General features: G+C 39.6%; 1 protein-coding gene across 1 annotated transcript in view; it reads left to right on the top strand.

The window, feature by feature from the left end:
• usp9 (ubiquitin specific peptidase 9) overlaps positions 1 to 25,558 on the top strand; it is a 46,708-nt gene that overhangs the window by 11,280 nt on the left and 9,870 nt on the right. Inside the window, exons 4-36 of the mRNA XM_028590425.1 lie at positions 1,443 to 1,522; positions 4,123 to 4,235; positions 7,290 to 7,508; positions 8,461 to 8,576; positions 8,676 to 8,927; positions 9,043 to 9,178; positions 9,268 to 9,420; positions 11,023 to 11,127; positions 11,315 to 11,521; positions 11,630 to 11,766; positions 13,081 to 13,125; positions 15,621 to 15,754; positions 15,885 to 15,975; positions 17,598 to 17,711; positions 17,822 to 18,050; positions 18,885 to 18,980; positions 19,145 to 19,356; positions 19,631 to 19,871; positions 20,140 to 20,289; positions 20,771 to 20,891; positions 21,011 to 21,141; positions 21,502 to 21,780; positions 21,909 to 22,046; positions 22,200 to 22,325; positions 22,712 to 22,878; positions 23,160 to 23,268; positions 23,366 to 23,512; positions 23,641 to 23,787; positions 23,888 to 24,095; positions 24,180 to 24,400; positions 24,600 to 24,787; positions 24,873 to 25,046; positions 25,271 to 25,412. Coding sequence (XP_028446226.1) covers positions 1,443 to 1,522; positions 4,123 to 4,235; positions 7,290 to 7,508; positions 8,461 to 8,576; positions 8,676 to 8,927; positions 9,043 to 9,178; positions 9,268 to 9,420; positions 11,023 to 11,127; positions 11,315 to 11,521; positions 11,630 to 11,766; positions 13,081 to 13,125; positions 15,621 to 15,754; positions 15,885 to 15,975; positions 17,598 to 17,711; positions 17,822 to 18,050; positions 18,885 to 18,980; positions 19,145 to 19,356; positions 19,631 to 19,871; positions 20,140 to 20,289; positions 20,771 to 20,891; positions 21,011 to 21,141; positions 21,502 to 21,780; positions 21,909 to 22,046; positions 22,200 to 22,325; positions 22,712 to 22,878; positions 23,160 to 23,268; positions 23,366 to 23,512; positions 23,641 to 23,787; positions 23,888 to 24,095; positions 24,180 to 24,400; positions 24,600 to 24,787; positions 24,873 to 25,046; positions 25,271 to 25,412 — 5,128 coding nt within the window. The remainder of the gene's footprint in view (positions 1 to 1,442; positions 1,523 to 4,122; positions 4,236 to 7,289; positions 7,509 to 8,460; positions 8,577 to 8,675; positions 8,928 to 9,042; positions 9,179 to 9,267; positions 9,421 to 11,022; positions 11,128 to 11,314; positions 11,522 to 11,629; positions 11,767 to 13,080; positions 13,126 to 15,620; positions 15,755 to 15,884; positions 15,976 to 17,597; positions 17,712 to 17,821; positions 18,051 to 18,884; positions 18,981 to 19,144; positions 19,357 to 19,630; positions 19,872 to 20,139; positions 20,290 to 20,770; positions 20,892 to 21,010; positions 21,142 to 21,501; positions 21,781 to 21,908; positions 22,047 to 22,199; positions 22,326 to 22,711; positions 22,879 to 23,159; positions 23,269 to 23,365; positions 23,513 to 23,640; positions 23,788 to 23,887; positions 24,096 to 24,179; positions 24,401 to 24,599; positions 24,788 to 24,872; positions 25,047 to 25,270; positions 25,413 to 25,558) is intronic.

Here is a 25,558-nt window from a genome sequence, read left to right as displayed (position 1 = left end):
AATCCATCTTTTCTCCGACTCGTAGTATTGTGTGACAAAAAGAACACAACAACCTGCGGTTATTCGTTTTTCATGGATGTGACGTCACACTCAAGCTACTAGTCGCGATTACAAGACAAAAAGAACGCACCATAAGTTACACAATTGAGCGGCTATCCGCTCATGGTCGTTGACTCCAGGGAAGTGAAAAAAGAATTTGTTGGTAATGTAGTATATCCAGTAGCAAAAGGGAACTGCTGTTTATTCACACAGAAGTATGTTGAACGATAATACACATATTGGGTATTTATTGCATTTTGGACGCAGCGGCTGACTTCAGCGGCCTACATGTTGACTTTTGTACGACCGCGTGCTGTGCGTGACGTCTTTGTTAGTGTTCTTTTGAGCATGCAAAAAGTGAAAATGTATAGTGAGCGATGTTAATCCAATACACTTTTCGTCATATTCAGTAAAAATCTCCTCCTGGTCACCTAGCTCTCTATTTACTGTGTGCGCTGAAAAAAATCCGGTGTTAATACACAGCCCTGGCTGTGTAAATGCAGAACAAACAGAAGTTCATGAGCACAAAACACTTTTCCAGCCAATCAGCAACAGGCGGTGTCAATTCATGGTGGAGGGGAGGGGGGAGGGGGGCGGCAGCATGTGAATGTGCAGGCCTGCCATTAGTAATTGGTCTGTGAATCTGGGGGGTGGAGCTTCTGAAGGGAGGGTTGTATTTGTTTGGCAGTTGAGTTCAAATATCAACAATCTTTGAGCAGTATCGCTTACTGCATCTTTAAAGGAACACACCGACTTATTGGGACTTTAGCTTATTCACCGTATCCCCCAGAGTTAGGTAAGTCCATACGTACCCTTCTCATCTCCGTGCGTGTTGTAACTCTGTCTGACGCACCCACCGCTAGCCTCGCTTAGCACAGATGCTAGAGATAACTGGCTCCATCTATACAAAATAACAACAACATTTTCCTATTTACGTGTTGTGATTTGTACACATTTGTCACAGCATGTACAAATAAGGTCACATGAGACACAGCCATCTTCTAACCGTATACATACTGGGAACTAATTCTCAGAAGGCAAAGCACTGCTACTTGGGCGGAGTGATTTGCTCGCAGCACCTGAGAAGCCCCGTGGTGAGGAGCAGAGAGTTCGCCTGGAGTTCGCTCAGAGTTGGAGTAATGGGTCCCCAGCAATACACCTGCTAAGTGTGAAGTAGTTCAGATGAACTGTTCTTGGGATATGTGACAAACGGAAAGACAGACATAAATTCCTTGCTTTATAGTTTGATTATTACATTTGCTTAACACTCAGTCTGATAAATATCACAACAATCACACTTAACAGCAAGGGAAATTGAGCTCTTTGGGGTACATGTAGATATACCATGCTTCTTACACACACATGGTTTTTCTGTTGATTCACATTTTTTTTTTTTCTCCCAGGCCTCGTTGGGTCGTTCCAGTTTTGCCAAAAGGAGAGTTAGAAGTCCTCTTGGAAGCTGCTATTGACCTGAGTAAAAAAGGTAGGAATATACAGAATGTTCTTTTATGTCTATAGAAATGCTTTGTGATGTTCACATCCCACAGTCAAGCAATGTAAACGCTGATCATGCAGTGCAGATTAAGTCTAGTATCAGCCCACTACCAGAGCACAATGTGTCTTTTTCAAATTGTATTTTTTGTTACTTTGATCTAAAATAGTGTAACATATTAAACAAGAATATTTAATTTCCAATTAGATAAAACGGAGAAAAGCAATACATATTCACATTTTAGAAACTGTAACCAAAAAAAATAAACCCGTTATGCTTAATTTGTTGTGATTAATGGATTATAAATATAGTTTGTGTGATTTAATTTCTGTCATTATTTTCATTATGAAATCTTCTGTGCTCGTTTTGCCCAACCAACAGTCCAAAGCCCAACGATTTTTAAGTTACAATTAAATAAAGCAGCACGTTGCAAAACTTTTGAGAAGCTTGACGTTTCACCACTAAATCAAGCCTTCTTCCTCCTGATTCTTCTCTCTGTACTGAACCAAATATACATGACCTTCACCTTTATCTGCACTAGTTATGTATGTACAACTACCTACCTCAAGTCAGTGCCAGAATTGCAGTCCTACTCTGCCTATTACATCCAGGCTGATCAACTCAATAATCAAAAATATCTCATCAATATATGTTTTGTTGTGTGACTGAAATCAAATTCCAGAAATCCATCTTGTTGTGTTGTCTGAACAGGGCTCAAAAAGTAGCCCCAATTTTAAAAAACACCGTAGAATCGCTGCTATAGCCCCTGTTTGTTAAAAACTTTCCAAATTATGTCAAAAGTCTTGTCTTATATTTAGTCTTAAAGGTGCTCTAAGCGATGTTGGGTGACGTACGTTACTTCTTGTTGACGTTCAAAGTATTTTCAAACAAAACGAAGACTAACTCGCTCCTCCCTCCTCCTCATCCTGTCCCCTCCCTTCTGTGCTTCAGCGCACTAACACCCCCGAAATTTGTAGCCTAATTAACACTGTAGATGCGTAAATTAGGCTACTCTTATCAATATCACTTCCCCATCAGTCAGGACCAAGATCTGTACATAATTACACTTGTGATTTCCGTAAACTGTCGTTGCTTTAGCCTATTATTGCAGTTGCAACCCTGGCAGTGGTAAGCGATCGTGAGAGCAAATAAAACTTATAAAAACATAATTCAAACAGATGTGCGCATTGGCAATACACGGCTCAAGAAGCCGACAAATAGCCGATATGGTGGACGTGTGTGGACCCTAGGCTGTCTACAGAGATCGCGTTTTTTTACAGTGTGTATAGGGGACAGGGAGCTCGCGGATAGTGAGGAGATGTCTGCTGTATGCTGTATTTCACAAAAGATTTTGTAGCCTAAAAAACACGTGACATCGCTTAGAGTACCTTTTTAAAGTTTGTGTTGATTCCAGCGGCTGCTTTGGACAAAAATGGTAGTGTTTTTATCCACACCAGCTGTAGTTAAGGGCGATTACGGCGCAAAATGAAACTAGGGGTTAATAACGTGTGTACCGAGTCAAACGTTCTCTGGGACATGTTTTCATGCTAATCAAATGTGTCTCTAGCTTTAAACAAGCTACCGTTAGCTGCTAATGCTACCTTTTGGGGCAGATGGTAAATCGCTATTTTATATCCCTAACAAGGCTTTATAAATAAACTGTCTGTACACTTACAAAGTTCTCAATGCTTCGGTTTACATGTAGGGACACTCATTATGCTACCGTGGAAGTGTGGTGCTATTTTGAGCCTAGTTAGTGATCTAAAATAGTGATTTACCATTTGCCCCGAAAGGTAGCGTTAGCAGCTAACCACCCGTTTGCGGTAGCTTGTTTAAAGCTAAAGACACATTCGATTAGCATGAAAATATGTCCCAGAGAACGATCGATAACTTTGATTAATAAAGCGCATTATATGAAACCTGAGGACGCTTTACACAAGTATAGGGGAACAAGGGAAAAGAAAATAGTAGGCCAACACAAACACGGACTGGGGCTAAATGGAAGGGGGACTTAATTTAATGTAGGTTACTGATGTACAACCACATTGTGCATTGTAAAGTTATTTTATGAATGAAATGGACATATTGCATACCGGAGGGCCAATTCGGGTACGGTTTTGAATCATTTACAATCTAGTAATTGTCTCCTGTTGAAAGCCTGACCAAATCGGGTTTTCACTTTCCCTTTTTAGTTTTTAGTTGTTCTTTATTTAATTTCCTTCTTTTCTGTGATGGTCCTGCCCAAATATTAGCCATAACTACAACAGAAAACTTGTAAAATTAAAATACAATTACGGGGGAAAAAAATCTGACCCAGGCAAAGGCATTCATAAAAAAAAATGCGAAAATAGCGTTCTTTACACGGTTAGTCTCGTTTGGTCTTACAGGTCATTTATGATCATCAGATAAAATGTTACTTTAAAAATATATTAACGATAATTAAATATAATTATCCGATATTTGCAGAGAATCTACATTTGGCTTTGTAACCTCCTTCATGCTCTTCATGTTCATTAGTGTTTTTTCATTTCCCTTTTGTAGCAGATTTTATATGAATTGTGTGGTATTAAATGGGATGTATTTCCTTGCAGGACTGGATGTAAAGTGTGAGGCATGTCAGAGGTTTTTCCGAGATGGTCTGACCATCTCCTTCACAAAGATCCTGACAGACGAGGCGGTCAGTGGCTGGAAGTTTGAGATTCATGTGAGTTTTTATTGTTGTATGTATTTTGGTACTTCGAAAAATAGCTTCTTAAAGCCAAAAAATTTATGTCAAAGGAGACCTATTATGCTTTTCTGTATGTTTTGTCATATCTACAATGTCGGATGTTCGTATTCATATAATACTATCCTATTATAACCTTCAAATAATGAGGTAAACGATACAAATAAAAATAAATCCCTTTCAGCCAGCGGCACCGATTTTCCACATTTCCCACTCCCCGCTCTGATTTTAACCTTTTTTTCCACACTTAGATTTCTACGGTCATCTGCTTTAGGCACACTACTACAGTCTTATTACATTACATTGACTGCTACATATAGCTACATTCTAACATCATGGAAACCAGTAATCTTGGTAAATGTTTAAGTGTAATTTCTCCCTAGTTTCGGATCACATTCCTGTTATGACATTTTAAATAAATCATTTAAATTTGACCATATGGCCTTAGCAATAAACAAGCCATTCTTTAATGTCACGGAAAGTTGTTTTGTGCTCTTTTTTAATTTATTTTATTTAAAGTATTGGTTCAGGCACCTATTAGGCACTGGCACCATTTTTAAATGTATCGTTTTAGCAATTCTATTGGAAAAAAAGAAAAGAAATATCCAACCCCAGGGACGGTATGAGAAAAATGAAGTATTTAGTTATTTATTCATAAAGGATAACCATCTTTGGAATTTGACGCGCCTTCAGTTCTTACCATAGACTGTATATTAATGGACAGCGCATGTGTGACGTCACCCATTGGTTTGTGGAGATCTGCTATGAGTCGTTGAGTTTACTGTTGCGGGCGCAGCCATCCTGGTTGCGGATGTGACGATTTTAGACGAGAGGGAGGAGTGAGGGAGGAGCTGCTTAAACTCTGTTATGTTACCCACTTTCACTGGCAATCCCATCGTATCCCCGTCCTAAAACACCCCCTGCTTTATCGCCGATTTTAAAATCAACGAGACCATAATAAAAAAAATTTACATTCTGTGTTGCAGAAGACTAAAACTAGTGATTGAGACCATAAACTCTTCATGAAAATGTTTACTGAGGTAATAAATCAAGTGAGAAGTGGGTCACTTTCTCATAGACTTCTACAGAAACCGACCTCCTTTTGCAACCGCATGTGTCGCCCCCTGCTGGAATTCAGATATAATGCAGGTGTTAGGCACTTCCGCATTTGCAGTACTTCGCCAAACCGGATGCTTTGTCCATTAATATTAACAGACTGTTTCTTACTGAAAATGACTACTTTGTACTGGTTTAAATAGGAGGGATCAAATGTGTTATAAAAGGTTGACAACAATCTATATTATTGTCAGGTGGCATGACTCAGCAGCATAGTCACCCTAGCTTTATTTATTCTTTGACATCCTTTCACTTATCTCATTGGATGCATGCATTGTTCAGACCTGCCTATAAATTGAGATTTCCTTTTGGTTTTCTTACAGCTGAGTAAAAGAGGCAAGGACCGCAGCAATTCAATGGTCTTTTTGTTAGAAGTAGCTGTTGCTGGCTGTTGTGTTCTATTAAGGAGATTGATCTCTGGAACCTTTTCATGATAAACTAGTGAGACAAACAAGGATGTAAAAGAGCAAAAACAACTTTTTCTCCTCCTACCCTGAAATAATGTTGACTACAGTTTAAAAAAAAAAAATATATATATATAAAACCTTATTTTATACCGTTAAACACTTACTTTTTATGATCCACAGCTGCTCCGATTATTCTCATTACACTCAAAAATGTTTACGGTGAAACCAGATTCTTGTAAATTACTTGACTTTAATGATCTCTGAAAGCTTCATCATTCTCATGATTACTGCTATCTGGCTCCTTCAGATCTGTGAACCAATCAGGAGCCATGCAGAAGGGGCAGTGAATTGTCATTGTATTAATGGTATAATTAGCAGGCACACTTTTTATTTGTTTATGGGGAAATCTGAAGTTTTAACTTAAATGTTAATAATGTGAAATTCCAGTAATTGCACCAAAATGTGAGTAAAACATTGGACTTGGCAGGTAGTCCATTTTCGTCAAGTCTGTAGCAGCTCTCCTATTAATGCTCGCTTAACTACAGGGAAACTGGGACTGGGCAGAAGCCCCGAATAATATAATATTTCTCATATTTCCAGGTACATTGTAATACTGTTAAGGTATCTGTTATAACATTCGATTTTTATAAACAAGAACACAAACTGATAGCACATAAGAGTTTGAAGCGTAGACCCACACTGTTGAATCAGTTTAACCTTGTTATTTTTGGGTAAAGCCCTAACGTGTTTGTTTCAGGTCATGACATATGACTGACCGCTTTATTTGTGCAAAAAAAAATTAAATATAAATGTATTATACTGTGCCAAATATCTTTTATTGTATTATAAGGAAAGATATATTGTGGTAACATACTTTCAGCAGAGCTTCCACCCTTTCTTAAACTGTTTTAGCATACTGGGCCTCTGAAATCAACTTTAATGGCTGCAGAAGAGTAGATCCAGGAAATAAAAGCTTACAATAAGAGAGAAGATTCAGACATTAGCTGAGTTAGGCTATTGTGCTAACATTTTCTTGCTAACTCATATATTTTACATAGTGCATAATTTTGGTGATATTGCAGTCACCAGTCCACAGCTGTTGTGGTTGGAATTGACTTAATGTAGTTCACTTTTTTCTAATCACATCAAGAAATAATGGTTCTGCAATTCTGTTTGTTTGGCAAGATGAGCAGGTGACAATATGTACATTGTTGTGGAATGGGTATTGGGATTCAGTTCAAATTAGATGATGTCCTACTGTATTTATGAACATTTTTGTTGTAATAAGTCAAAATATAATTCGACAGCCCAAGCAAAGCCTATGTGTGGAAGGTCAGGTCAACTGAGTATTGTTACTAAACCAGAAGTGGATGGCAGCAGAAAAGGACATTTTCCTGTTAGACTTGAAATTCTCTTCCTCACCCGCCCTTGCTTCTTTACCCTGTCTTTTGTAGTCTAATTGTTGCTATGTCACTTTTTTTTCTTCCTATCCACAAACCTTGTTTCACAGAGGTGTATCATCAATAACACACACCGGTTGGTGGAGCTGTGTGTGGCCAAGCTCTCTCAGGACTGGTTCCCTCTACTGGAGCTGCTGGCCATGGCCACCAACCCTCACTGCAAGTTCCACATTTACAACGGCACACGGCCCTCTGAGACTGTCCCCGCTGGAGCACAGCTGGCTGACGATGAGCTCTTTGCCCGACCACCAGACCCACGCTCTCCTAAGGTGAATCACCACTGCAGCAGTTAGCCAAAAAAAAAAACATTTTTTTTTTTTTTTTTTTTTTTTTTTTTTTAAATATAAATTATGAGGCTCATTATAGACTTTCATCTTTATTCTTTTAAATGGCCAGGTTTGAACTTTTCTTAAAATTGACCCTTTGGCCCTACACCACAGTTTTAGATTGTGCTTGATATTACTTTTTATTACACTTTTAATTCTTTTACATGATAAATGTATAAAATTATGCAGAAAACAGGCCGCTTTCTTCCTCCAGAGAACAGTCAGCCCACCCCCCCTAACCTTACCCTAAGGGCCCTTAGGAAACGAAGATAATTCCTCTCTGGAGTAGCCTGATAATGAAAAATATGGAACTCACTGTCTAGAAGACACTTAGTCCTTGTGTCAGAAAGAAGATTGTAATAAAGAGAAGGTGGATACACCAGAGAATAGTAATTTTACAGTAAAATGTGATGAATACAGCGTGGGCACGGGGGCAGTGAACAGTACTGAAGCGCTGCTTGCCTGTCTGCCTCTGTTGGCAGGGGGCCCAGGACTACTTAGGGCTCCACTGTGCAACTATTAAGTCAGATTTTTTTATTTTTTTAGCTTATTGTTTAGTGGCTAAAAAGCAGCAATCAAATTTCTTGTTGGGTAAAGCTGTTCTGTCTCTCCCAGTCCCCCTATAATACGGTGTCTCTTCCTCGATGCCTTGGATCTCTTTCTCAAATGAGACTCGAGAAGAAGATAATGCATGAAAATATTGTTTTCCAAACATGTAAATGTGAACTTAGCTGTAGGGAAAAATCGGGAAATTAGTTCATTTTGTTGAGTAAATGTCTGTTATAAACCCAACCTGAAATCTCTTTAACACAATTTGTGAAACCATCCCTCAGTCAACAGATTAAAGGCAACTTGTGTTGCAATGTGTTTTTCTCTCTATTTTTATAATCCACAGGGCTGGTTGGTGGACTTAATAAACAAATTTGGCACGTTAAACGGGTTTCAAATGTTGCACGATCGCTTCATGAGCGGCCAAGCACTGAACGTCCAGATCATCGCTGCACTTATCAAGTGAGGCTACATCATGTCGATGGGCTTTTCTTAACATTTTATCTGCTCTAATGTTCTTACAAGTTTGTGTGAGCTGATTTTGTGTTCTCTGCGTTACAGGCCTTTTGGCCAGTGTTACGAGTTCCTCACATTGCACACGGTAAAGAAGTACTTCCTTCCAGTCATCGAAATGGTTCCCCAGTTTCTAGAGAATCTTACAGATGAGGAGCTAAAGAAAGAGGCCAAGAATGAAGCCAAAAACGACGCACTGTCCATGATAATCAAGTCTCTGAAGAATCTGGCTTCTCGTGTACCAGGGCAGGAGGAGACCGTGAAGAATTTAGAGATTTTTAGATTAAAAATGATTCTTAGGTGAGTTTTAAAAGATCATGTCTTTGTCAGTTTTTATCACCAGAGTAAGCATTTTCTTTCAAATTTGAGTGCAATATAATTTAATGTTAAATACATTCTCAATTCTTATCACCAGGTTATTGCAAATTTCTTCTTTTAATGGCAAAATGAATGCACTAAATGAAGTTAACAAGGTGATCTCCAGTGTGTCCTACTACACTCATCGGCATAACCCTGAAGAGGAGGAGTGGCTGACTGCAGAGCGCATGGCGGTAGGCTCAGCTCTTGACTTTGATACTGTGCATCAAATATTTCTCTATCTAAAATCCGATTCACTTTGTGTCTTCTTGTCCTACGACAGGAGTGGATCCAGCAGAACCACATCCTGTCCATTGTGCTGAGGGACAGTTTGCACCAGCCGCAGTACGTAGAGAAACTGGAGAAGATCCTTCGCTTTGTTATCAAAGAAAAAGCTCTTACAATGCAGGATCTGGACAACATCTGGGCGGCACAGGTACACTGCAACCAACAATATTTTTAGTATTATTCTCATGAATAATTGTTTGTCTATAACGTGACGGAACCAAAAGATTCACTCATGTAGTATATTTCTAATAACCCGAAACAAAGCAAGCTAAGCCAGCAAATGTTTGTTGTTTTTCTATAGTTCAGTATTTACCTAATGCTACATTACAAAAATAATGTTAAGTGTTACTTTCCTTATATAGTCTGAGTATGCTCATATTTAATTTTCAGTGTTGGTGTATTTTAGTTGGAACTAAACAGGCAAACATGGATACAGCCTTTAACAGACCCTTGTTTTCAGAATACAACAATACTGCACTGTTATTTGAGTAATTGCGATACAACCTAAAGTGCTCATATTATGCTAATTTTCAGGTTCATAATTGTATTTAGAGGGTGTACCAGAATAGGTTCACACAGTTTAATTTTCAAAAAACAGCTTTTCACCCTGTGTTGAGCTCTTTGTTTTAGCTACAGAGTGAGGCATCTCACTTTTGTTCCATCTTTGTTGGGAGTTGCACGATCGCAGTAGCTAGGTAAGGACAACTAGCCATTAAGAAGCAGAGTATGAGGGCGTACCACGCTAGCAGCTAGGTGAGCATTATAACCTATGTTACAAAGTGACGCATGTTTGTCATGGAAGTAAAGGCTGGACTACAATAGAGCCGTTTTGGAGCAGTTTGTCAACAGCATTTTCTGTTGGAGATGGTAAGTCCCTTTGGGCTTTTTCACTTTGTAAACCTGAGCACTTTAACACATCATGCCTTAAGTGCGTAAATGTTGTAGTTTTCTGGAATGCTAAATGGAAAAGGTTTGGAACTATTTAGTTAATATTGAGCACCATACTCAGGACTTAGCCGCACCAGAGTGCAGTCGTTCACTGTATTTACCGTCATTAAATCGCCTTAAAACAAAACCAGGCTGCTACGGTATAACCAGTCAGACCTTTATACACATCCGACTGGTAGGTTATAACTCGACTCAGCCAGACATTTCTTAATTTTCGGCTAAGATGGACAGAATAGCGCTGAAGTTATTCAGTGTGTACACTGTATGAATTAGCCTAGCGGACTTCTGCTAATAGCTTTATCCTGACAGAATACCACACTGAATTTCAGCTTCAACTCTTTTTAGCCCTACACATTTTTGAAACTGAGCAGCTAATATCGATAATGAGAACAAGTTAGCGGACTGCTGAGTCGACTCTTGCACTGAGCGGAAATGGAAACCCTGTGCTCCGACACAGGTCTTTCGGTTTAATAAGTTATTCATTTTTATGGGTTCTGTTATTCTACAGTATTGAGAAGAAAAAAAAATAAAAAATACGAATACATACCCAACAAATGAATATCCGAATAGTCGAATATTTGGGTCTAGCCCTAGTACAAATAATGGCTCTCTTTTCTGTAACTGAAACACAACTGCAGTTGTTCTCCCAAACAAAAAGTTGGCTGCTGCAAAAAGTACTCGCTGTCAATTGCTACTTGTCCACATTGCAACTGCAGCATATCCCAGCCACTGCTGAGACGTCTGGTGTTGGACGTTAAAAGCATTTTGTTAACCCAACAGTCTGGTTGTTGTGTATCTGCAGGCTGGTAAGCATGAGGCCATTGTGAAGAATGTCCATGACCTCCTGGCCAAGCTGGCATGGGATTTCTCACCTGAGCAGCTCGATCACCTTTTTGACTGTTTCAAGGTTAGTAAGAGTTGTATTAATTAATCAGTCACTTAATCACAGATTGTAAAGGGGTTTTGTATAGAATATACTGTATCTTTTCATTCAGTTCTTGCTTAATCACATTACAGTTGAATTGTTGCATCACAACAACATGCTCTTGTATGCCCTGCCTTAACCTCTGGACTTGGTTGTTCCTCTTGTGCAGTCAAGCTGGACCAATGCCAGCAAGAAGCAGCGTGAAAAACTGCTGGAACTTATCCGGCGCTTGGCTGAGGATGATAAGGATGGGGTGATGGCCCACAAAGTCCTCAACCTGCTGTGGAACCTGGCACACAGTGATGATGTGCCTGTAGACATCATGGACCAGGCTCTTAGTGCTCACATCAAAATATTAGATTACAGTTGTTCACAGGTACATGTTGGTGAATATGTTTTTAAAGGTTTTATAGGCAAAATAACTAATTTATCTAAAAAAAAAAAAAAAAAAAAATACTGATTGAATTTGATTTTTCACTCACAGGACAGAGACACACAGAAGATTCAGTGGATAGATCGCTTCATAGAGGAGCTACGAACCAATGACAAATGGGTGATCCCTGCCCTGAAGCAAATAAGAGAAATCTGTAGCCTCTTTGGAGAAGCCCCTCAAAACCTTAGGTAAGGTCATGGTAAAAATCTATTTTATATTACAGTAAATAATAATATTTATATTATTTACAGTATGATTCTAAGGTCGGCAAGTAAGAAGTGTTATTTTCAATATAGTCTTCAATTATTTTATTCTGAATTATTCATATGTATTTTACACATAATGCATGAACTCTCATAAGAAAAGCAACAAGACACTTCATTTTAACATTCATTTTGACCAGCTGACATTTCTGTCATTCTCCTCACGTTTGCACACAAACTGCGGCATGTCAACTCTTCTGCTTAGTACCCAAGATGGTAAAGGGCCCTGCAGTTTAGTGTCGTATCATTGCGAGATGACATCAGAGTTATCCCCTGCAACTCACCCTAGTGCACTAATTAACCATCAGTGCTGACCAACAGGGCTATTAAATATCTCTCAGTAAAACAAATTTAGCTCCCAACTGATTTTGACTGTCAGTATGTTCTTAGAACATGTCCCACTGTGTGTGGGCCCCTTAAATCAAGTATTACAGGTATAAAAAACAAAACAAAAATCACAATTGGATTCTCTTATCATGAAGCCCTAGTTAGGATGGTTTGAGGCAAGGGATGCTCATGTTTTTTCAGTACACTGAAAGGAGCTGAATGGTACACTTATTTTGTTTGCTTTATTATACTGCAACAAAATTAACGCTGTAACTGCAGTTGAAAGATGGCGCTGGAGAATGTTAGAAAGCCTGTGCCTAATCAACCAATACAAATGCCCATTTCTGTCTACAGCTGACTAGCTAGTTATCTGTTTAGTCTGGTAGCTAGCTTCTCAAAATGTTCAGTAAATATTAAAAGTTAGTTTGTGTTTACATAAATATGTTTTTAAAGTCATAGGCCTTTTTCACAGCAGACATTTTTATTCGTTGTACTAGGAAAAGCACAGTTGTTACTAATAATATTAACAGTGTTATTGGTACAATACCGGGACCCCAAAACAGATACACCTGTGCTTTTTCTACTATGACACGTCAAAATGTCTTCAATGAAAAAGGCCTATTTTCTATATATGTTGATAAGAAGCGTAGGTTCAACATAATGCGGACCTTGTTCTATCAGTGAATCATGTTATAAGGAATTTAAGATGTCAGGGAGATGTAGTAGTTAAAAAGGAGAGATTGTACATTTAACTTAAGCAATAATTCAACATTACCATGGTAAATTGTGAAAGAACTGTAAGAATATGAACTCATATTGTTTAGAATTAATTGTAAAGTATTTTGATTTGAAGTAGTGTTTTTTTCTAGTCAATGTAGAAAACATGTAGTATACATGCCTATTGTTTTTCAGAAAGAAAATGAAAATGCCAATTAACATACAAACGAACTTAGTGGGGTAAGTTGAGTGCTAATTTCAGGGTTCTACCTATTTCTGTTTCACGTCAAGTCTAACTTTCTCTTTGACATGTTTATGATATATATATATATATATACTATATAAAATGTAAATCTCTGTCATGAATCCGCTTAAGCAATTCTTTCTTGGGTTTCATCTCAAATGACTGATTCCTCATCTAATCTCCTATTCAAAGTCCTGCACATGTGTAGTTCAGTCAAACAAGAGACAAGATACTTGCATTCTGACTAATGGCTAAGCAATGAGCTCTAGATTTCGGTTGGGTCTGGGGAACATTAAATTATATCTTCTCTGCTCTTGCTGTTTGCAACCTTGGCAACCCAGATGCTCATCCATCACAATCTTTGTAGCACTTAACCTTAGGTTTAAGAAATTGAAAATGAGGCCTAAAGAGAAACAAATCATTGATCAATAGGACTAAAATCTGTGGTCACAATCATAATCTGTAAGGGATAATTTAGCGCAAGCTGGTCATTATTGTGAATTACAACTCCGACTGGGTGATGCAGGAGCCCGACTCAATGCAGAGGGGTCTTGAATCAGCCCGAAGGGGTTCAATTCGCAATAATGGCCGACTTGCTCTACGTTATCCTGCTTATTACACGGCTACTCATACAGAAGTTACACACTGACGCCTGCATCCCAGTCAGGACAGGTTAACTTTACTGCTTATTAGCACGGCTCTTAGGCGGAAGCCAGGTTGCCCTGGTGAGTGAGCTAACCATGGAGCTAACTAATGCTTTGTTTGCACTGTTACCATTAGCGCAGTTAGCGATCGCCATTTCCTCCATCTCCAATCTCCCTTTGTGATCTGCTGGTCAGCGGTATGAGCACAAATATTGATTTAAAAAAACGATTCTATTGATTTTAAAATGGCCCGCCAGAGTCTATGATCAAAACTCGGTCGATGGCAACGGTCAGTTATACTTAGCCATGGTCTGTGTACATAAACGGCAGACCGCAAAATTTACCAATCAGAATAGAGTACTCAACCAAGCCGTCTAATAAAAAGATACAGTATATACACAGTCACCGGCCACTTCATTAGATACACTTGTAAAATCTGATCAATACAACATGCCTGCAATAAATTCAAATTTTTCAGTTTTAAGTTATTCTACTAATTCTACTTTATATTTGTTATTGAGGTCATAGTGGGTGGTGATGTTGTACTGGAATGCTTTATATTAAAAGGGGTTTCTAATATTCTGCCCCTCTTGTATGTACATGGGATGGACAAAGTATTAGGAACACCTCTCAATATAATGCAGTTCAGTCAGTCAATCAAAACCAAACATTATTATCTTGTACCTAATTGTTGAAGTGTACCTAAAGAAGCAGCCGGTGAGTGTATATGTGTTATATAAAAATCATAATGACAGATATTTTTGTTTTCTTTAGATTATTTGTTTTGTCATTTGATTTAATTATTAAGCAATATAATTTAAAAACATCTTTATACGCAATGATTTGTTTATAATTATTGAATTCAGTTTCAGGTTAGATACAAAAATAAGGTGTGGTTACTGAATGCAAGCAAATTCCAAAAAATGTATGAGGCAAGGTTATCATAATTTATGAAAAGCAGACATCTAATGTATGCATCATTTCTCTAGAGGCCCTTGCTTGGAATTTCTGTGCAGTTTCTCAGTACTGAACACAGGCCATAATGCATACTCAAAATAGTCCTTTTAATCTTGATAGTTATACATCTAAATGAAAGGTCCTTTGAGATGGAGCCCCATTCCTCCTGATGCTCCTGTCAGCACAAATCACTTAATGCACAATATCAGGGGTATTTCATGCCTTGAACCCATTTAAATGTATGCCAATATTGTTTCCCTGCATCTGATATGCAGATATATATTTTACTTGAGAAATATAGTAACACTGGAATGTGTTGGCATAGATAGTTTTTCTATTCAGTGTAATCTAGCGACTGCTGATTAATAATAATGTATCTGTAGAATTGTGTTAAATCCGAGCCAGCTCCTTCTTTTTTAAACAATAATTTGGCATTGGTAATTCAAACTTATTTTAATGTGTTGCAGATTCCAATGTGGCTCCTCTTAGTATGTTGGCTATCAAAACTGAATCATGGGTGTTAGGCTCATTTGGTTCTTGAGTTTAGTTTTCAAGCCAAACACATTGTTTATGTGGAAAACAAGGCAGGAAATGACCTTTATTGATATGACTCCTTCTGCTGGTTATTCTATGACACACATATATATATATATATATATATATATATATATATACACACACAAATACACTGAACGCTGCTTTCTTTATGTCCCTGATAGAAACAATGAGAAATCAGTCATGCTGTGTTTTTTTTTAATCACAAATTGTTACTTGAAGTACATAATGTCAGATTAATTCTCACTTAGTTTGATACTCTCCCTTGCTTCCTCAATGGATTTCTGTTTTTGTCCCCCTTACAACCTCCACTCCTCCTGCTGTTCTCTCTTTAGTCAAACCCAGAGAAGTCCTCATGTGTTTTACCGCCATGACCTGATCAACCAACTACAGCACAACCATGCTCTGGTCACGCTGGTGGCTGAGAACCTCTCGGCCTACATGGAGACCATGAGGCAGTTCTCCAAAGGTATATTGTTGGGGCCAGAAATGGCACCCTGCCTTAGTCAGACATTTTACTTTTATAGGTACCGGTACAGCAGTTGGATCAGGGATGTGCATTGTCTGCAGCCTGACTAATTGTATGTGTCCTTTTACAGAAGAACAAGCTGAGTTTGACCCCCAGACGGTCAGACCAGGAAGCCGCTACAGCCATGTACAGGAAGTGCAGGAACGACTCAACTTCCTGAGGTACAACATCACATCTCACATTGAAATGAATATCAATTTTATATTTTCATAGTACAATGTATTTCTAGAGCACATCTAAACACAGCTTACGCTGACCAAAGTGCTGTACAAAGAAGCACCAAGGTGCAGATAAAACATTGGAATAAAAGCTGAGACTGCAAGTATGAATGAAGAAAAAAAACCATACCTGCAAACTATTCGTCTCTATTTTTAGTGTCAACTGGGTCATCCATTCCTGATATGTAATGTTAGCTAAAGTAGCTAGCATAAGCTAACTAATTACATTTACTCAAGTACTGTACTTACAGTAAGTGCAAATTTGAGGTACTATTTTCTGCTACTTATACTTCTATTGCACCACATTTATCTGACAGCTTTAGTTACTAATTAGTTTGCATATTCAGTAAACAATACAAAACAATTAAATTCTTATTATATCAATAAGCTTTATTGGTCGCCAGGGGGGAAATTCAAAAGCTACCCAGCGTTAAGTAAAATGGTTTATGAAATATATCTGATGTAATTAAAATGATCTTATTATGCAATAAAAAAGTATTTGTTTTTATTGTATTTAAATCTTAAAACTCTCCAAAAGGCTTCATTTGTGTTTTGCCTTTGGACGTCATTACCTGATTTTAGTTTTGGATCTTGTCACCTTTTTGCTACATAGATGAACCTTAATCATCAAGCATATTCTTCCTTAATAATTGCTGTACTTTGAGAAAAGTGGTGGCCAAAACTCTCAATGTGGCTCAGATCAGCTGCAGTGCTACTAAAGCCATCATATTATTCTTTTTATGATCTGTCTTATAAAAGTAGCTCTAAAGGCTGTCCCGAGTAAGCGATGCGAAAATGCAAAATAATTGCCTCCAAATATTTTGCATCAAAACTATTCATACCGGCAGCGATGCAAATTTGCGAGTTTTCAATAAAAGTTTTGGATATTCGCGCCAGATCATCTGCCGTGTCAGTGGGACATCTGCTGAAGAGAGAGAGAGAAAGTGATGGGAGACGTGATGTTAGCGAACGAGAGAGGGAGACAGAGGAAAATTGACGTTAAGTGGTAAAGATTAGAGATGATCCGATACCGGTATCTGCTCCGATACTGCCTAAAACGCTGGTATCGGTAAGTACTGGAGTTTATGCACCGATCCGATACCACGTAATAAAGCCCTAAAAGTCTATGTTAAAGTAGTTTGTTCTTTTTCCGTTATAACTGACTAACTGAAAGTTCTGTGGCATTCATTGTTTGTGTTTGTTCATTTTTCACAAAGAGTTTAACCTGAGACAGACTGACAACAAAGATAGAAAAAATATCACATCTGTACAGGGATAGTAGTATACAGTTGTTAAAACATAATAAAATATATGACACACTGGTATCAGATCAGTACTCTGTATCGGCCGATACACAAGTTCAGGTATCAGAATCTGTATCGGGAAGCAAAAAATGGTATTGTACCATCTCTAGTAAAGATATCAAGTGATTGTATAGCTAGAGTAGTTAGAGTCTGCAGTTTGAGCACAAATTTGCATCTTGCAGCTCCTCAAAACCACCAGAGGTGTACTATGTCTCAGTTCTGGAGACTCCAGCTTTCCAGTTTTTTTTTTTTTTTTTCCAGGTTCCTGCTAAAAGATGGCCAGCTGTGGCTATGTGCCCCTCAGGCCAAGCAGATCTGGAAGTGTCTGGCTGAGAACGCAGTGTTTCTGTGTGACCGTGAGGCCTGCTTCAAATGGTAAGGTTTGATTTGATCCCTTCTTGGCTTCGTCTTGAATGAATTCCCTTTAGGATTATTAATCAGCGAGCGTATGTTTTGAATGCTGTTTCTTTACTGCCACCCAATAGGTACTCCAAGCTGATGGGTGATGAACCAGACCTGGACCCAGACATCAATAAGGACTTCTTTGAGAACAACGTTCTGCAGTTGGACCCATCTCTGCTGACAGAGAATGGCATGAAATGCTTTGAGAGGTTCTTTAAGGCTGTCAACTGCAGGGAAGGCAAGCTGGTGGCAAAGCGCAGGGCCTATATGATGGATGACCTGGAACTAATAGGCTTGGACTACCTCTGGAGGGTGAGGAGATTTGTTACAACAGGCAGACACAAACAGATGTATTTGTTTTATTGGGAAGGGAGGCAGATAGTTTTCTCTTTTGCCCTTATTTCTATCTTTTTAATGCTATAAACTTATATAATGGCTTTAAGAAACAAAATTAGATACCTTGAACATTGGTAAAGAGATCTCCATTTAGTCCTCTTAAAGCATCAGTTAAATCTCTGTCGGAGAGGGAGAGCAATACATCTTGTTGGAAAACACATCTGTGATATGTGTAGGCTTTAGTTCTGACTGCATGACCAGCTGCACTTCGTAGTCCTTCTGACCCAACGTGATTTACTCAGCAGAATTCATTTAGGTCTTCAAAAATTGCTGGAAAACCAACCTCTTCCAAGAATACATACTTCATCTAATATGTTGGTTAGGGTCAAATTACACCCACACTCTGCTCTGAGATAACCTTAAAAGCTTTGATAAATTGGTCCTAATTTTGGTGCACATGTGAGCAAAAATGCCCTGCAGTTTGTCACTACTAAATACTGGTCATTGTAGCCTTGAGGTAAGAATTAAATCAACAAAAGAGGAGTTGAAGTGGGCACAAGTATAATTGGTACTGGCAACACTTTTCTTGAGATCCTCTCTTCCCCAAGACTCAATTCTGCTGGGTTTTGTCTGTTTGCCACTATATTGCAAGATAAAACCGCATTCCTGTAGTGCATTGCGCCTTACCCCCTCTTGTGTTCCGAGTGGTCAATAATGAGGCTCCTCTTTATTGTAGTGCTTCAGACCTCCAAAAACATGTAGTCAGACTTTCAGCTTTGAGATTTTGTTCCATATTCTCCTCTCTCCCAGGTGGTAATTCAAGGAAGTGATGACATCGCCAGCCGAGCTATAGACCTGCTGAAAGAGATCTACACCAACCTCGGACCAAAACTGCAAGTCAATCAGGTACACTGTTCTATTTCATTATGTGCTTATGTTTTTTTCTTTTGTGTTTCTAATCTAGGCTTATCCTTGTCCTGTCAAGAAATCAATTAAAACCATTTAAAATGATTTGTTTGTATTGAAAAGTTACCTGTCTTCATGGTTGTACCCGTTTCCTTGTCCTTTAGGTTGAAATTCATGAAGATTTCATCCAGTCATGTTTTGACCGTCTGAAGGCGTCCTATGACACCCTGTGCGTGTTGGATGGAGACAAAGACAGCATCAACTGCGCCCGTCAGGAGGCTATCCGCATGGTGCGAGTTCTTACTGTGCTCAAAGAGTACATCAATGAGTGTGACAGTGACTACCATGAGGAGAGGACTATACTGCCTATGTCAAGGTACAGTTGCAGTTACATTGTTGTGCAAAATCAACATTATCGCCAACCCAGAGACTGAACTATGATTGTATACGGGTCACACAATAAAATTCCTAAATCACCTTTCTCAAAATCGTATAAATTGTTGCCTAACATAACGGAGTACCTCCGTTTTCCCTGTTGAGTGTGTATGCTCCAGAACAAGTCAAGAGTCTATTTGCTATAGTCACATCTATTGTGGCATGCCATGTCTTTACTGTTTCACTTAAACCTCTTTCTTCCATTTCTCTTTCAGAGCTTTCCGTGGGAAGCATATCACATTGATCGTCCGTTTCCCCAACCAGGGGCGTCAGGTAGATGACTTGGATATCTGGTCACACACTAATGATACAATCGGCTCGGTTCGGCGTGGCATCCTCAACAGGATCAAAGCTAATGCTGCACATACCAAGATTGAGCTCTTCATTGGTGGGGAGGTTGTTGATCCAGCTGATGACAGGAAGCTGATTGGACAGCTCAATTTAAAGGACAAAACGGTGAGAATGTTGGACTGGAGTTATTCTTTTTCATGAAAGGAAATTTTTTTCAATAAACGTGCTGTGGCGCTTTCTCTGTACGTTTTGTATGTGCATACATATAATACGCGCTTTTATTGTTTTACTGTTCATTAAAATGAGCGATCCCAACCATTGTGTCCATGTCAAAAACACTTATTTTGAAGCCAAACTGGGTGTTGAACTGATGTAGACCACGGTTAGTTTTTAGATCATCATTAAGTTACTCACTGTAATTTCCTTTTTATAGCTGATCACGGCCAAGCTGACCCAGGTGAGTGCCAACATGCCTTCAAGCCCAGACAGCTCTTCTGACTCATCCACTGGCTCTCCGGGTAACCACGGCAACCACTACAGCGATGGGCCTAACCCTGAGGTGGAGAGCTGTCTTCCTGGTGTGGTGAGTTTACAGCACAGATACTGTATTAACGGTTTAAACTGAGCTCAGAGCTCATGAGTTCAATGTTGTCTCCAACTACTTTACCACGATGACAAGGGATGAGTGATGTTTTGATTAAATTATTGATTGCAGATTGACAGATGTGTGTAAGAATGTGATGTTTGTAAGACAATTATATTATTGGATAATCCCTTGACTGTAATTTCTATGGAAGCAGATTTTAAGCAATAATAAGCAGCATTACTAAACCTTTTTATCAGATGGATTATTTATTTTTCTTTCAGTCAGTTAGGAACCTTTATTTTGTACATCAATGTACATTATGAGGTGAAAATCACAATGTGAAAATGTCACTCAGCCCTTATGTCTACCACAATGTTTTGTGTTCTAACCTCTAAATCGAAGATGCAGTGATGTGTTATTGTGTGTTGATTAGTATGTGAACAGCAGTACAACTAACACCCTCTGTCCTATTTTACAGATTATGTCGCTGCATCTGCGCTACATCTCCTTCCTGTGGCAGGTGGCTGACCTGGGCTGCAACCTCAACATGCCACTGCTTAGAGATGGAGCTCGAGTTTTAATGAAACTCATGCCCCCAGGTATACATAACTCCTGTGCTCTCAATATTATCCAGACATAATTTGATGAGAATACACACAGGCAATGTTAGCTCAAATGTTCATGTTCATTCACATTTGGGCTGTTTCTGTTTCCTTAGATAACACTACTGTAGAGAATCTGCGAGCTGTGTGTCTGGACCACGCCAAGCTCGGTGAGAACAGCCTCAGTCCTTCACTGGACTCACGCTTCTTCGGCCCCTCACCCTCACAAGTGCTCTACCTCATTGAGGTTGGTCTCAGCGTGCTTTTGAAACACGTTTTTTTGCATTTTCAGCTTGACTAGCCTTTGATGTAGTAGTCTGCCATTGTGTGTTGATTGTTGTGTGAACAGCAGTGCTACACTCCATTAGCAATCATAGCATAGTATATAAATGTATGGTCTGTCTTGCAAAAACTACTACTAAATTAGCCACATAACTGCAGTGGATAGAATGTGTCAACCATGTAGCACATTTGAGAGCATCCTGCTTTTGCCCAGCAAAGATACCAAGATATACCACTAATCCTGCTGAGTGAGAAAGGCCCACTGTTTATCTCCCATGTCTGTTTATCTGTAAGAGGGTTTACACTATTTATGCCCATGTTCCAGGTTGTTTATGCTTTGCTGATGCCAGCCAGTGCAACTCTGGGCGAAGACGCCAGTGACTTCCAGTACAACTTCTTGAAGAGTGGTGGACTGCCCCTGGTGTTGAGCATGCTCACCAGGAACAACTTCCTCCCATCGGCAGACATGGAGACACGGCGTGGGGCTTACCTCAATGCACTTAAGATCGCCAAGCTCCTCCTTACTGCTGTAGGCTTTGGGCATGTGAAGGCTGTGGCTGAGGCCTGCCAGCCCAACGCTGAGGGAAATATACCTGTCTCACCGGTTAGGCCACACACGCAATTCACACAGAGACATACCTGTATAACTGGTTCCTCAGTAGTTGACTGCCATCTCTGACATGTTTTCATGCTTTCTCCACACCCCCATCACCTGCCCTGCATTATCTACAGATTAATCAGGCCACTCATGATCAAGCCCTGGTCCTCCAGAGTGCCCTGCAAAACATCCCTAACCCTGCCTCAGAATGCATGCTGCGCAATGTAGCCATCCGCCTGGCCCAGCAGATCTCCGATGAGGTAACAGAAAATGTAAGTAAAGGGATGGAGGTTTGTAAGATTAGAAAATAGTAAACCCGTAATGGTAATGCATTATAATGAATTATTATTTTTTTATTTTTTTAGTGGTTCTGTCTGTAATAATGGGTTTTATGGGACTACTTTTTTCACCAGAATTTCTTCCAGGCATCGAAGTACATCCCAGACATCTGTGTGATCCGAGCAGTACAGAAAATAGTGTGGGCATCAGGCTGTGGTACAGTGCAGCTCGTCTTCAGTTCAAATGAAGAAATCAGCAAGATATATGAGAAGGTAAGTTGCCTTTGAATGTTGCTCTTTGTGGGAGTTAGTTTTTTGTTTTAAGTTTTGTTGTATGTAGTTCAATTATAAAAAATAATAGTAATAGTATAATAATAAATAAATAGTATAATAAGCTGAATAGGAATCAGAAGCACATTAGAGGGACAGTTGTTCAGCACAGACTTCCATAATGGAATAAAGTCTGTGCTTTGCATCCCTCCATAATAGATGCAGACAGTAAAAGCTCGGTCCCCAAAGATCCTAAGCGTTGAGCAATATACATCCAAGAGACAAAGAGCTCTTCATAGGCTTAGTGGACTTTAAAGGGATTAGCAAATTGAAAAGTGTAATGCTGTATGTATTTTTGCATGTCTTTCATTGTTCCCTTTTCTCGTTAGACAAATGCAGCTAAGGAGCCAGATGGGGAAGATGAGCAGGTGTGTTGCGAGGCCCTGGAGGTGATGACACTGTGTTTTGCCCTCATGCCCACTGCTCTGGACACTCTCAGTAAGGAGAAGGCTTGGCAGACCTTCATCATAGACTTGCTGCTACACTGCCACAGCAAGTAAGTACACCAGGATGCATTCCAACTAGGGCTATCAATCAATTACAATATTTAATTGCATGATTATCCATAGTTGCCTCGTGATTAATCACAACAATATGTTCTTTAAAATGGATACTTACTTTTCAAGTTTTTACACCACTTACTGATTTCCCAAACTACAGAGCGAAACTATTTTCACAGCCCTAGTTCCAACAATTCTTTGACTTAAATAGCGGAGACAGCCTTTTATAGTTCTTATAGGATATTGTGACGGTGATGTTGTCATTTGTGTTAAACAGATCTGTGCGTCAAATGGCCCAGGAGCAGTTTTTCCTGATGGCAACGAGGTGCTGTATGGGCCATCGACCCCTGCTTTTCTTTATCACCCTTCTCTTCACTGTGCTGGGGGTAAGTGGCTATTGCCTTGTGTTCCTAATAACCAGACATTGTGCCAGACATTTTAACGGTTAACTCCTAATCCTAATTTGAAATTGTCCATTTTCAGAGTACAGCCAAGGAGCGAGCCAAACATGCTGGAGACTACTTCACTTTACTCAGACATCTTCTGAACTATGCCTATAACAGCAACATCAACCTGCCAAATGCTGAAGTCCTGCTCAACAATGAGATTGACTGGCTGAAGCGGATAAGGGTAAAACAGCCTGTTACTCCTATGTTTCAGCAAATATGTTGTATTATGCTCCCTATAAAAGTCAATTTGAGGTTATTTAGTTTAGTCTAGGGCAGAGTTTATGGTAAACAATATGTTTAATGTTCTAGGATGAGGTTAAGAGGACAGGGGAGACTGGTGTGGAGGAGACCATCCTGGAGGGCCACCTTGGGGTTACCAAAGAGCTTCTAGCCTTCCAAACACCAGAGAAGAAGTATTACATTGGCTGCGAGAAAGGGGGAGCGAACCTTATTAAGGTAAAACAAACCCACCGCACCGGGAACTGTTAATATAATCTTATTTTGTTTCCTTTCTTTTAACATTACTAAGATTATTTCTCCCTCTCTTCTTGATTAGGAGCTGATTGACGACTTCATCTTCCCAGCATCTAATGTGTACCTGCAGTACATGAAAAGTGGGGAGTTCCCCACAGAGCAGGCCATCCCTGTGTGTAGCACCCCTGCTTCTATCAACGCTGGCTTTGAGCTCCTGGTAGCACTGGCTGTTGGATGTGTTCGCAACCTCAAGCAAATAGTAGACACCCTGACTGACATGTACTACTTAGGTAGGTAAACACCAGTGTTGCCATTTCACGTGATGATTTGTAAAACACATCATGCATGAGGGTGTGTTTTCCCTCCTCTTCCAGGTTGCGAGACACTGACAGAGTGGGAGTACTTGCCTCCGGTGGGGCCACGCCCCAACAAAGGCTTTGTAGGTTTGAAGAATGCCGGGGCCACCTGTTATATGAACTCTGTCATTCAGCAGCTGTACATGATTCCTCCAATCCGCAATGGCATCCTGGCCATTGAGGGCACAGGCACTGATGTGGATGATGACATGTCAGGAGATGAGAAGCAGGAGAATGAGGTACAGTCGGAGTTGGTCTTGCATTAAAGCTTCTGCCCAGAGAAGATGTTAATTTACAAATCTGATCATCATTTGGCCATTACTCTTTAGTCTTGTTTCCCCAGTGAACACAATGGCATACGGTAGCAGAAAAGTAATTAACTATTGTGGATGTGGAGACATGTTGGTAATGTTTCATCTGTATGTTTTGTCTCCACAGAGTAATGTAGATCCTCGTGATGAGGTGTTCAGCTACCACCATCAGTTTGACGATAAACCCTCCAGTAAGTCAGAGGACAGGAAAGAGTACAACATTGGAGTACTACGTCACCTACAGGTCATTTTTGGACATCTGGCTGCGTCCAGACTTCAGTACTATGTCCCCAGGGGATTCTGGAAACAGTTCAGGTATTTTAAAGACTCAAATTAATTTAGCATTTTGCCTGTGTAGCAGTTGCTGCTAATTGTCTTGTCTCTGTTCCACCCTTTTTAGATTATGGGGTGAGCCAGTGAACTTGCGGGAGCAGCATGATGCTCTGGAGTTTTTTAACTCTTTGGTGGACAGTCTGGATGAAGCTTTGAAAGCCCTGGGCCACCCCGCCATGCTGAGCAGGGTGCTGGGAGGGTCCTTCGCTGACCAGAAGATCTGTCAGGGATGCCCCCACAGGTAAGTGCAGTCCTTGTCCCTGTGCTTAGTTACTGGAAATATTTTCACAAATGGAAACTTGAGACTGCCTTGGGTTCTCGTTACCTAATAATTTTAGATGTGTGTATATATTAGTAGGATAACCCCTTGAGATGAATCATCTCATTTTTGAGGGGGTCCTTAAAACAATTAAACAGTGTTAATTAAATAACATTATTAAGTTAAATAATGTTTTGTGTTGCCAGGTATGAGTGTGAGGAGTCGTTCACAACACTCAATGTAGATATCAGAAACCACCAGAACCTGTTGGACTCCATGGAGCAGTATGTCAAAGGAGATCTGCTTGAGGGAGCCAATGCCTACCACTGTGAGAAGTGTAATAAGAAGGTGAGAATAAAGCACCCATCTGCTTGTCAGCCAATGTTAAAATGTGATACTCAAAAAGTGCTATGAAAAAACCTGATGAGGCTTCAATGGCTGTCCCATGGTTTACCTAAAAATTTCTCTTTCTCAATAACTTGTATTGGAGATGT

This window comes from Perca flavescens, chromosome 11 (assembly GCF_004354835.1).
Source record: "Perca flavescens isolate YP-PL-M2 chromosome 11, PFLA_1.0, whole genome shotgun sequence".
In the NCBI taxonomy this organism is placed as follows: Eukaryota; Metazoa; Chordata; class Actinopteri; order Perciformes; family Percidae; genus Perca; species Perca flavescens.
This window is presented reverse-complemented; position numbering and strand designations above follow the sequence as displayed.